Source organism: Acyrthosiphon pisum, chromosome A2 (assembly GCF_005508785.2).
Source record: "Acyrthosiphon pisum isolate AL4f chromosome A2, pea_aphid_22Mar2018_4r6ur, whole genome shotgun sequence".
Classification (NCBI taxonomy): domain Eukaryota; kingdom Metazoa; phylum Arthropoda; class Insecta; order Hemiptera; family Aphididae; genus Acyrthosiphon; species Acyrthosiphon pisum.
The window spans coordinates 96,543,885-96,556,486 of record NC_042495.1 but is presented as its reverse complement, the minus strand read 5'-3'; the positions used below and the strand labels follow the sequence as shown (position 1 = coordinate 96,556,486).

General features: G+C 31.9%; 1 protein-coding gene across 8 annotated transcripts in view; it reads right to left on the bottom strand.

The window, feature by feature from the left end:
- LOC100169516 (potassium voltage-gated channel unc-103) overlaps positions 1-12,602 on the bottom strand; it is a 137,003-nt gene that overhangs the window by 4,997 nt on the left and 119,404 nt on the right. For 4 of the 8 annotated variants that reach the window (XM_016800726.2, XM_008180204.3, XM_003241358.4 and 1 more), the window contains 17 exons: positions 11,815-11,844; positions 10,518-10,793; positions 9,643-9,763; positions 8,714-8,874; positions 8,505-8,653; positions 8,272-8,414; positions 8,015-8,208; positions 7,727-7,950; positions 7,512-7,645; positions 7,084-7,179; positions 6,896-6,991; positions 6,639-6,821; positions 6,005-6,213; positions 5,784-5,887; positions 5,531-5,660; positions 2,228-2,286; positions 1,021-1,180 (listed from right to left, as the gene is read on the bottom strand). In XM_016800726.2, coding sequence (XP_016656215.1) covers positions 1,021-1,180; positions 2,228-2,286; positions 5,531-5,660; positions 5,784-5,887; positions 6,005-6,213; positions 6,639-6,821; positions 6,896-6,991; positions 7,084-7,179; positions 7,512-7,645; positions 7,727-7,950; positions 8,015-8,208; positions 8,272-8,414; positions 8,505-8,653; positions 8,714-8,874; positions 9,643-9,763; positions 10,518-10,793; positions 11,815-11,844 — 2,469 coding nt within the window. The remainder of the gene's footprint in view (positions 1-1,020; positions 1,181-2,227; positions 2,287-5,530; positions 5,661-5,783; positions 5,888-6,004; positions 6,214-6,638; positions 6,822-6,895; positions 6,992-7,083; positions 7,180-7,511; positions 7,646-7,726; positions 7,951-8,014; positions 8,209-8,271; positions 8,415-8,504; positions 8,654-8,713; positions 8,875-9,642; positions 9,764-10,517; positions 10,794-11,814; positions 11,845-12,602) is intronic. The other 4 variants (XM_008180205.3, XM_016800727.2, XM_008180208.3 and 1 more) reach the window with 4 other exon arrangements.

Sequence of the window (12,602 nt, the reverse complement as noted above, 5' to 3'; positions counted from 1 at the left end):
ATATATGTCTAATACATAGACTGATATACCGTCTCCGCTCAGAATCGTTTTTCTTATACAGTGATATTATATCATTGAATTCAAATTTAATACTGTCCATTATACATTGACCCACTTCTAACCAGTTGTACAGAGCGACATCCACTTACCCACCTTTTTTTTTTTTTTTTTACTAAAAAAAAACAATTCATTCGGTTACTATACTATTTGAACGAAGTTATACAAACGAAAACCCATTACCTACACAGCCTAGAAAAGAAAATAAGGAATTCAAATATGTTTTCAAAATTAAAATCGGGCTTTTAGTAAGGGGGGATTTTTTTTCCGCTTTCTGGGACTTTTGTGCTGAAACTTTTTTGATCTCAAAGTATAGACGTGTATTGTGTATATGTACGTTACCGATTAACAAGAGGCGTAGCCCGTAGTTTGTGTTTAATTACATAAAGCTTTCGGGGAATCTACGCATACAGTCCCGCATAACTCACGATGGATATAGAATATTGCCTAAATCCAACCTCTTAAAAATGGTTCGCTTTAAACAGCCTCAAGGGAAAACGTTTTAAAAAGTCTGCTGCAGTGTTCCATATAGTTTGCGCACTCCCGTCGTACCTTACGACACACGACAGGCACGATATACGGAGTAGCTTGTACGCAGCTTTCGATAATAGACTTTTTTTTCGCCAAATGCCCTCAAACGATTCGTCGTTATCGGTTTTATCGTACCGCCAACAACGGCAATAGCTGCAGTCGCGTATTTAGGTATCAGCTGGAGGTCACGGCACGAAATCGAAATAAAATATGAAAAACCGATAAAAGCACGTTTCCACTGTCGAAAAGCAGATTCATATCCATGTCCCTTACCTCGCGCGCACCCCCAGCCACCAACCACCCTAACCGCAATTCGATTCGGGGTTCCATAATATATATATATATATATTTATACGATATAAAAACAATACTACGTAGGTACGTACGCGTGCAAAACAATACAATTTATTAATATACAGTAACATCGCGTACCATTTCGTGTAATGAGTCTAGCCTGGCCAGTGGCGCCAGTGGCGTGAACTCTATAACGTTGCCATCGTCGCTGGAACAACTAGTATTGCACCGCAAGCTGGCGAACTGCTGTCGTTTCAGACTGGCCACCGGTGGTGTGGCGTCTGCTACAGTCGTCACGCTATAATATATCATGTGCACAATAAACGTTTATTACAATACTATAATAAGTCGTATATAATACAACCGTATAGTCGTTGTAATGGTTTTTTTTTTTTAAATATTTATTGTCCCATTATGGTTTTTGATGTTTGATTAATATGACGTATCGACAACGTATTTGCATAAAAAATATCGGTGATTCCCGACGTAGGGGAGGAGGCGCTGTCACCCGCTATTGTTGGAAATTTTAATTTTGATGGTAGCGTTTTTCTCAACGTGGTGCTAACTGCTAAGGGGGTTGGGGATTCTGCAGTCACTTATATTTTTAAAGTTTATGATATCCCTATATAAATGATATTTTATATTATTATATGTTATTTACATCGTACCTAATAAATATTTAATGTACCTATACAACTTCGTACAATAAGATAACAAATTTAATTTAACTTTAAAATATCAAAATATGTAGTAACCATAAAGTTTTATGCTATACCATTAAGTTCAAAATATGTAGTACACAATATTGTACGAAGTAATTATATTTTTTAGTACCTGGGGATTTACACTAAAAATTTTGAAAGTATGAACATTTTTATTTACCAGACTGTAGGCTGATTTAAGTGTAATATGTGTAACAAATAAAACTAAGTAGGTACATATTTACATTTTATACATTATAGGTTACATTATAGTGTTACACATAGATTGAGAAACACGGTGATTTAGTTAGTTGTTCTTGTTTAAACAATTTTTATTCGCCAATATTTGTATAAAATTATGGGAAAATATCAAAACGTGTAAAAATATGTAATATGAAACTTTGTTTATTTTATTCAGAATCTTTTGAAACGTATTTAAGATTTAACACTTTTCAGAATACTGAGTAGGTAAATTGTACTTTATAAAAATGGGTATTTTACATTTGTCCGAGTCTTAGTTTGTATTATTAACAAATACTAATAATATTTTTTTTCGATAATTTTATTACTATTTTTTTTTACATTTTGCAATGATATACGGTTGTACTATATCTATATATTATAGATTGGATTAGTATACTCACTTGGATACATCGAATAGGTTAGCCGATGGCGTTTCCCTTATAAAACGACTCTGTTGGGTCTGTAAACACGACATAAAAATGAATGTAATATATTTTTACAATTCCGTTAAAATATAATATTTAATATTGAGTTATTTTATAAATGTATAATCATAATGATACTAAAAGAGCTAAACGTGTACATTAATATTATTGTTATTATTATTAGCCACCTCGTTAATCACTTAATGGATTTTTTTTAATACCTACTAAAAGCAAAAACCACAATAAAATGTGTTAGCTTTAATAAACTAGGTAAAATTATAAATAAATAATACTTTTCAGTTTTGTTACATTTGAGTAAATTATAAAAAAACTCCGTTAAAAGTCAATTTTCAAATGTATAATATTATATGTTATGTATACCTAATTTTCTTTTTTGCTGACTTCAATTATAATGTACGATAATAATATACGCTTATATATTATTATATCTAAAGCTATGCGTAACGCATATTTTTAGTAAAGATATCAGACGATGTTGTATACTATATAATATGATTCAATAATTTTATGGTCGACATCTGAATCTAATAAAACTACCAGACAGTTTTCTCCGAGAAAAGACAATATATTATACGTCCACCGGATAGTTGTCATCATATAGTCGGTCATTAACTTAGACTGCAGAATTTAGTATAATATAGACCAGAACAGTGGTGTTCAACCTATTCGGATTCGCGCCCCGTTTTGGTGATAATTTTTTAATTCATGTCGGGCATCTAGACGGGATGAGGCAATATCTATACATGATTTTAAGTAGGTCATAGTTTAATATCACGTGATTTAATGATATAAAAATATTTACCTACTGTTTGAGACCATAATATTATTTATTACTACAGCATATTTTCCGGCTGAGGCAGGATTGGAATGAAATCGATCAAATACCAATCGCATAGGTATTGTACCTACCTATATATAAGTTTTATATTTAAATCTGTTTTTGATTATTAAAAGTATAAGTACTCATCGTGACCCAATTGTGAAGCCTCACACCGTGACTCGCCGTGGTTGAAGACCACTGGACTATAGACAATACGCACAAACGAACTAATAAAATATACTGCTGCAGGTCGGTGAACACGATCAATATACTGAGCGTTGAACGTTTTCAAGATATTTCCAAGGCATCGGTTCTAAATAGTTGTGTGCACTTTGTTTAATTCTGTGACGCATATAGGTATATTGCATTTATATGGTCGAATCAAACACCAACGGAGCGTATGACGATTTTATCGTAGGCAATAAAAGTTGTTTTACCTTAGACAAAGTTTGCCGCCGACCTCGCTATCCATTCAAATGTTATGGTTTTCATTCGACACACGAGCAGATGTCATGCTCTTGTATTTCTAACACAATATACCGATGTTTAATTATTAACATTGACTGAAATTGGGTTATTTATATATATGTATATTGACCGAAATCAGGTTTTGTTTTAATTGTATTAGACAATAATAATATAACAATTTTACATCATTTTGTTGTTTAATACAATCAGACGACATCAGTCAAAGTTAATTAAATGATGCTGTAATTGCATTATATTAGGTACCTACTGCAACTGTGCAATATACATTTATTGTTTTATTTAATTATATGTTTTTACAACTCGTGAAATTAAATAAAAGCTTGTAGTTTTATATTTCATTGTCACTATATTATTATACGATAGCATAATTTTTTGATCTTTTTAAAAATGTTGATGACTCAAGCACATGCGACACAGAAAAAAACGCTACGAAAAAATAATACACGTTTTTAAAACTCTTGACATTTTCGAGTACACTTAGGTCATTGAAAGAGCGCACGATGCTTTAGTCTCTACTTTACATTTTATTCATTTTTCATGAACTATAAGAACTATGCGTCTAAACTATTTCATTCAACCCAAGATAAAAATAAACTATTCTATAAATATTTATTAATTACTATATAGCTTTCAATAAGTCGTAAAATTGGTCGAATTAGTCTGTCATTTTTGTTCAGCTAGTGGTATTTAATGTCGAGATTAATAATAAATATTTTGTGTAACAGAAAAGTACTAAATAAAAAAAATAATTTATAACTTAAAAAAAAAATAAAAACTTTTAAAAATAATATTGATACAAATGATTTTAACAGCAATTAAAATGTAATTTACTGTAATATTGATATTTATGAAGTCAGATGGTATATCGTAGACTTCATTGCTACGGGAAAACTGTATTAAATGTAATATGTATACCAAATTATACATTTTAAAACGAAAAAATTACACATGTTCAATAGAGGTATAGGTAATAAATAATAATATAATAATATATGTCTGGCTTTTTAATAAAACAAAATACAATACATTTAAATTAAAGAACTATAATTTATTATTTGATCAAATTTTTCTTTATTCGATTTTTGCGATTGTATTTCAATATTAGGTATATCTCTTAGTTTTTTTAATCGTTAATATAGGCATATAATAAAATTTTCGTATTTTTTTTTTACTTAATTTCCTATACATTTTCTCCTATGTGGATGGTCATTTGGTCACATGATACTCATGTTAATATGACGACATAATAATATCCATCTAACAATTTACATCTGCATAGCTTTTGATGTTTTACAATAAAATAATCCGTTTGTGTTTTATTGATTTATCAGTGTTTAAAATGACTTTCATCATTAGCACACGGTCGTCAGTACCCGCGAGATGAAAACAATTCGACATTGTTATTAGTATTTACTATTTACTCTGTCCCGGGGCTTTATCTTTAACGCCATTATCGCTCGTGGCACAATAATGTTGTTATTTTCCCACAATATACCTGGACTATTGACGTTAAAATAATGGATTTTCACAGAAACCTTTTGAGCCTTTGTTGCTCTATCTAATTTTTGTTTTAAATAATTTTTGTTTGATGTCAGAAATGTTTATTTTCAATAACCGTGTACATTATTTGTTTCTCGTAACAATATTATTTTATCTACTCGCATAAATGTTATTATATCAAGTCAAATTTCAAAACGGAATATTTGATTGTAGTTTATTGTATACCCTAAGCTGTGGTGTTACCTACCAATCTTACTGACCATTATTAAATGTTGTGCAAAAAAATTGTTTTGTGTATTGTTTTTCAACAATATTAAAAACTTATAAGCCTTGAAATAACGTAGGTATCCTGTCTAATGTTCCATATACGAACTAACAAGGTACCTACCTACCTAATTTGTTGTAAAAATTATTTTTTATCGCTTTGAACGAAATAAAATATGTCTTACCTGACAGAGATCGTGAGGCTGGGAATAACTCCGCCTTGGAATGGTGGCTTGAGGATCAGACGATTGCCGTATTGGAGACGCTTGCTGTCGACACCGGCTATCGCTTTTCATTTCATCTTGTGACGAGCTTCTATAATAACATAAATCATAATATTATTATCAAATTCAATAAAGATATTGAACGTAGATATAATAACAATATATAACATCTGTTGTTATATATAATAGTGTAATTAATAATAATTGTCCTCGCCTAAATTTTACGGCCAACGTAGGTCTAGGCAAGTGATCGCTTGTTGGTATGCTCGATGTCTTCTTTATAGGCGACGGCCGCAATCTACATCCATCTGGCCGAGACTAAAAATAATTATAGTTTTTTTGATTATTATTTTATTGATAACATACGATACGCGGTGCGAATATCAATAGATATAAATTTATCAATCACTAAACATAATATTTTACGTCACTCACTTCTGTAGTCAACAATTCGCCGTTCTTATGCTTGAGTATATGCAATATCGTTTTGATATCACTAGAGACGGACAGTTCCAAGTTATCAAGCTGCTTGGTTAGTCGGTCTATACGATAATGCACATCGGAGTGCCCACACTGCGAACATGTTATGACACGTTGCGGCGATGGAGGCGTTATCACAGTCGTGTTATCAGCCATCACAGACACTAGTTGATAAAATTGAATAATTCATTTTTAGCATTTAAAATTAAACGAGGGCATGGGGTCTAATTTATACGTTAGAAAATATGATAAAAACTGTGTAAATTATAACACGTCGTATATACCTTTGTATAACAGTTTCCCTACTGTCGTAAAACATTTTCCCCAGTGAAGGTATCGTATAATTTTAATTTTTTGAAATATTTAATATTATATCTAAGTATAATAGTATATATTATTATTTTAACTAATTATATTTTCTACTATTATTATACTTATATACTTTACCTCCTGCAGAGTTTAATATTAATTTCACTGTTTAATATGTGTACCTACGTACAAAAATTATGAGTGTTTTTACATAGATATCCGAGTGTTTTGTGTGTTCAGTTTTTGTCATAATTATAGTTAACTAATCAAGATTATTTACTAGATGTGGTGGGAAATGGTGGGGTTTGTGCTTTACAAGCGGAATGTAAGGGGCTCTGGGCTGTTGGGGTCCCATAATGTGACGATGCAGTCGTACTGAAACCAGCTGCCGACATGTTTTGTACACTGGTATGCTCGCTACAGTTTTCTTTGTGATGTTGATGCAGCACAGAAGACTCTGAAACTAAACAATTTATTAAGGTCACATCCAGTTGAGGAATGTTTTAAATGTTGACATTTAATTAATCAAGTTCTCACTAGGTAACTGGTGATCAAGAAGTGGTTGATTCTCGTTACACTGAGATGCGAACAAGTGTTTGTGAGATGTCGATGTCCTTAAACCACCAGAGTTTCCTATACATGGGCGTAAAAATATAAATTCATGTTGGTACAAAAATAATATTTATATATACTCCGTATACATTATATTTATCCCATTTATTTACCAGGTTTCCCATTTTCCTCGTCCCTTCCATGTGGTTTTTGCGATAGGCCATGCAAGCGAATGTCGGTCACACTACGTTTGAGTTGGCTGAACATGCCTGAACCCGCCCAAACAAGAAAAATAACGAATAATAATCATTCACCTTAAAGGAAACGCTATTATGACTGTTGGGTAGAAAGCGCATAACAAAGCTTAGGTTACTATCACAGTTAACCTTTATCGTACAAGCTATATTAATAAAATTAATCAAAACAATACAATCGAAGGAGATAAAAAGGTTCTAAAAACAGCTTTGCCGTCCTTCGTCTAATCATTGACTATATTATCTGTAAGTATTATTATATTTTATACTTGTCGTTATAGACACAAAGAAAATACTTGTTTAAAATAAGAGAAAGATAAAAAAAATATACGGATATAGGTACTCACCAGAGATTGAATTTAAGGTCGATCCTCGATTCTGTATTGCTTCGTCATCAAATTTTAAATTCATCGGCGTTACATCTTGGCCAGCTTTATCGGTAGAAAATTCTAAAATTCCATGACCTTCTGCATACTTCTCACTGTAAATATTTATTTTAATATATTCATAATATACCCTACACACATTGATGAAAAATAAATAAATACTGAATGTGACTCACTTGTTGTTGAACTCAGACATAACGTTATCGTTCTCATTCGTATCATCTCTTAGTGGCTCTGATGGTCCAATACAACTTTCAGATACCCCTCGATGAAAGCTGTGATAATATTTTTTTGTCGCACCGACATTGGCCGTGCCTCCAATTGGTTCTTGTGAACTAGATCTTGACCTGATTTTTCCGCTAAACCTGCCAGCTCTAGGATCCACGCCTACTTGTGTTTCCTAATTGCCAAGATAAATATTTATTTTATAATTTTATTCATAGAAAATGTGCTTATTTATTCACATCTCGCATGTAGTATGTTATCTCAAGATTTTCTTTAAACGAATGATAAAACTCTGGATACAAATCTAAGACCTCGAGCAAATCGTTTCTATCGATCTTGTGAAGATCACAATAGGTCAATGCTCGTACGTTGCAACACGATTTTCCAATAGTGGCATGCTTGCACGGATTTTCCCCAAATATATCATTTTTACCTAAAATAAATTAAATCACAATTAATCTATTCTTAAGTAGAAATTAACGTATAAAACACTCACTTAATATGGCCATTACTACATTGTCTTTCAGTATTTCGATGGAACCACGTGATATAAAATACAAAGAGGTGAGCACGTCTCCTTGGTGCACTAAAGTATCACCGGGCGGCGCATGTGTCGTTCGGAATTTCAAAGATAGTGCTCTAAATATTTAAATATTTGAATTGAAATTTTACATATTTAAATAAATGGGTAGTAAATTATTGTAAACTCATTGCGTTAGAGTTATTCACCTCAAACATCCTGGTGATGCACCGTTGAAAGCTGAACAATTTTTTAACAAATTTCTGTTAAGATGGAGACAAATATCGGCTTGCAAACATTCGGGGAAACCCTTAAGTACACTATTCATGTCGATACCATTAGTGTATGTCCAAGCATGCTAAAAAGTAAAAAATAATTTCTAAAACGTACATTTCAGAAAAATCGATTATAATATTACTTGAAAATATTCTTCGAGCCTCTGTCTTAACGGGTTTGGTATTTGATGAAATCTAATAAATTCTCGAACTCTGAGCATTTGGGTATGATACCTGGCTGTTCCAGAGTATAACCTTTGAATAATTGCGGATACATTACCGAATATACTGGCATACATAAGCGCTATAAAAGAAAATTACAGATTAATGAAAATCTTGACGAAAAATCATTAAATAAAAAAACTTGTTATCGTTTTACATTAAGAATAGACGTCGCACCAGCATATTATGTTGTCTCCGTCTTACATACGTGTGGCATAGAAAAAACGGTTTGGCTCAGGAAAGAACCGATAAGGTTACAGTCATAACTAAGAAACTAAATTTTCCCCACGTATAAAGGAGAACTTTGGCTGTGCATAATCGTTTTTATTTTTTTGACATCACTTATACGAAAAAAGTTCTTATTGTTTCAAAATCCATTATTATTTGTTTTTCAAACTTTAATATTTTTTTTCGAAGTTCCGATAACGAAAAAATTAAAACGATATTACACAGCCAAAGTTTTTTTGTGGTGAACATTTCGTTTCTTCGTTGTGACTGTAGCGTTCTTGGTTCCTACTAGCGTAAAACAGTTTTTCCGTGTTGTACATTTGTAAGACTGAGACACATGTGGGTGCAACGTCCTCTTAATGTCTGTGTCATAAAATTAAATCGCCTTCGTAAAAATATGTCCACATATTATATAATAGATATGTGTGAGTATACGCGTATAGTTTCTTCGATCAAATCGAGAACATGTTATTTTTTTTTTATTCTTTACGATAACTAAAATAATAGAGCGAAAAAATCTATTTTAAAGCGCAAAAAAAAAACTGGTAATGTGCGTGTATAATGTGTCAAGCGTCGCTAAGGAGGCTATCACATCGCACATCATCAATCTATATTCACTCACATCCGACGAGCATCACGCATATGGTGAAGGCTTTCTCCGCGTCGGTATTGGGCGCTACGTTTCCGAACCCCACGGAAGTTAACGAGCTAAACGTGAAGTATAGCGCTGTGATGTATCTCGACTGGAAAAAAAAAACAAACGAATACAATGGTATCGATCAACAGGTATTTACGGGGCAGTTGTAATGTGTGATGGTCGAAAAAAGGTTTAAACCAGGGCTAAATACCGATTTAAAAATCAATTTTTAATATCGATAAAAATCGTTAAAATCTATTTCATAGGAATCATAACTAATATAAAAATCAATTTTTTTTAACAATATTCAAAATATCCCTATGGTTATAAATCGTAAAAATTTAAATCTATAATTTATTCCAAAATAATGGTCATTTTATACATATTATTATTATTTATTATACACTAAATGATTTATAATTTAAAAAAAAAATTAATTTAAAATCCAACAATTATTATAAGGCTTATGAGGTCCATAACTTTAATAGGTTTATCTGTAGATAACAAGTTATAGTAATATTTCGTAGGCCTGTTTCACAGCCGCCATAATGACAAATAAAGGTTTCTCGTGTGTATAAATCAAAGTTAAAATCGTAAACATTTTCAACTGATATTTTAAATCGAAAAAAAGTAAAATTATATTATGTTAAAAGTCTATATAGTTAGGTAAAAATCACGGAACGATATAAAAATCATAAAATCAAAATATTATTTTAAACATTTAAATCAGAAAAAACAATTCAAAATATCGAATATTGTCATTCTGATTTCAAACGTCGCATGTTTAAGCACACCACACACACACACACCCCTACGCCACACAGCTCGAAAATCTCGTGCAGTCCGCGCGGATCACTCACCCTTATGCTCGGCCCACCCGTGTTGTTGTGCGAGTAAAACTGGTGCGTGTCGTTGGCCAATATGTCCAGCCAACCCACTTTGCTGTCCACGTGACGCCGCTCCGCGTTGCCGATCGCGTACCATATGCACGCCAGCCAGTGGGCTATCAGCGCGAAAGTGGCCATCAGCAGGAGCAACACCGCCGCACCGTATTCCGAATACCTGTCGATCTTCCGCGCCACCCGGACCAGCCTCAGCAGCCTGGCGGTCTTCAGGAGACCGATGAGAGTGGTGGTCTGCAATCGTATCAATCGCCATCGGGGCGATAACAGGTGTTATTACGGTCTTATAACTATTATCACGCTATCACGTGTGTATTATTATTGTAATCAGTGTTGATATTATTATTATACAGCTGCAGGCCGGCACGCAAAGTACATAATTTTCGTCGCCGTATAAAGTATAAAATTGCGGTCGTTAAAATTGCGACTCCCAAGCCAGATCGCTATACAGCACTGTACCGGAAGATCCGATTAACGTGAGAAAATCATCGTTTTGAAAACTATTAAAGATTTTTCGAATATTTTGTTTGCATAGCTTTAAGTCGCTGCTATAGGCGTAATACAACATGTTACTGGAAAAATATATTTTTACTATTTTTTCATGACAACAAGTATTTTGTATATATTTATTCTTAGATTAAAATACTCCGAATAATGTTTTGTTACGGAATAAGAAATTAAAAACGTACATTGTCATTCAAAAGAGTGAGAAAATATACCTTTTTTACGAAAATTTTGTTTCGTAGCGACTTGAAATTATGTAAAAGAAATGTTTTCAAAAAACTTTAGTGTTTGTACTGAATACATTATAATGAGCGTCTTACGTTAAACGGATTATCCCGTATTATACGCTAGTGACGATGATGAGACGAAACAAAAACTAAACTCGTCCACCGTCACTGTCTTGCACAGGCTATATTATTATGCATATAATATCATTGTTACACTGAAAAAATGTGTATTTATAAAATATAATATATTAAGTACTAAATACGTGATAATAATAGTAATGATAAAAAGGTGATAGGTAATATCGCATAATATTAAACTATACGCGAAATTACAGCGACGCTACCAAAACTAATAATAACTACTAATTATTTTACGGTGTTTTTTAAAATAGTATAATAATATTATATACAAGACACTACGTTCATATAATAATAACAAAATATGTTATCGTCATACATTATGTCTACGTCGTCCGTTCTAAGACCTACGCACTACGCTAAATATTTTGTCCGATCAAACAAACCTCTTCGGGCTTCTGTGTTTCCTGAGTCAACTGAAACGATTATCAAACTATTGTTAAGGGTGATATAATAAATATAAATACCTATGTTTAAACGCAGACACGCTGCGGTGTACCTACTCTTAGTTTAATATAATATAATAATTTGTCACGACAAAACCACATTTATTGTGATATAATAATTAATGTATAATAATAATACATAATAATATACTACAAAACATTTATATTAATATAATATTATCGTCATATTAGACACACACAATCTAACGACTATAATAATAATAATAATAATAATAATAATAATAATAATAATAATAATAAAATATAATATTATCGTCTAATTATTCACTAAGAAAAAATAACTCTATATAAAATCATGTAAAATTGAAAAACAATATAATATATCATATATTTTTTCACCGCGAGCCGCATGTATTGATGTGTTAGGTCTAAAATTGTGACCATTTAGATTTCAACATCACGAGTATACGAGTATATTATATTTTTTTAAACGTATTTTAACTATACATGGATACTATAGGTTATTCAAGTTGTAATTTTGTATCGTATCTTTTGCATAAAAACGTATGACTGATAAACAAATGGATGGTAATCACGTCGTGTAGACTAACATACGAGTAAAATCCAAAATACACTACAAAAACTCCAAAGGTTGTATACATTTTAATAAATTATTGTCATGCATGTGTTTATATTGTCTCAAAAGGGTTGTTTACGATATTTATCTCTATAACTGAGCACGGTATACTTGGGTTTATTTAGAGATT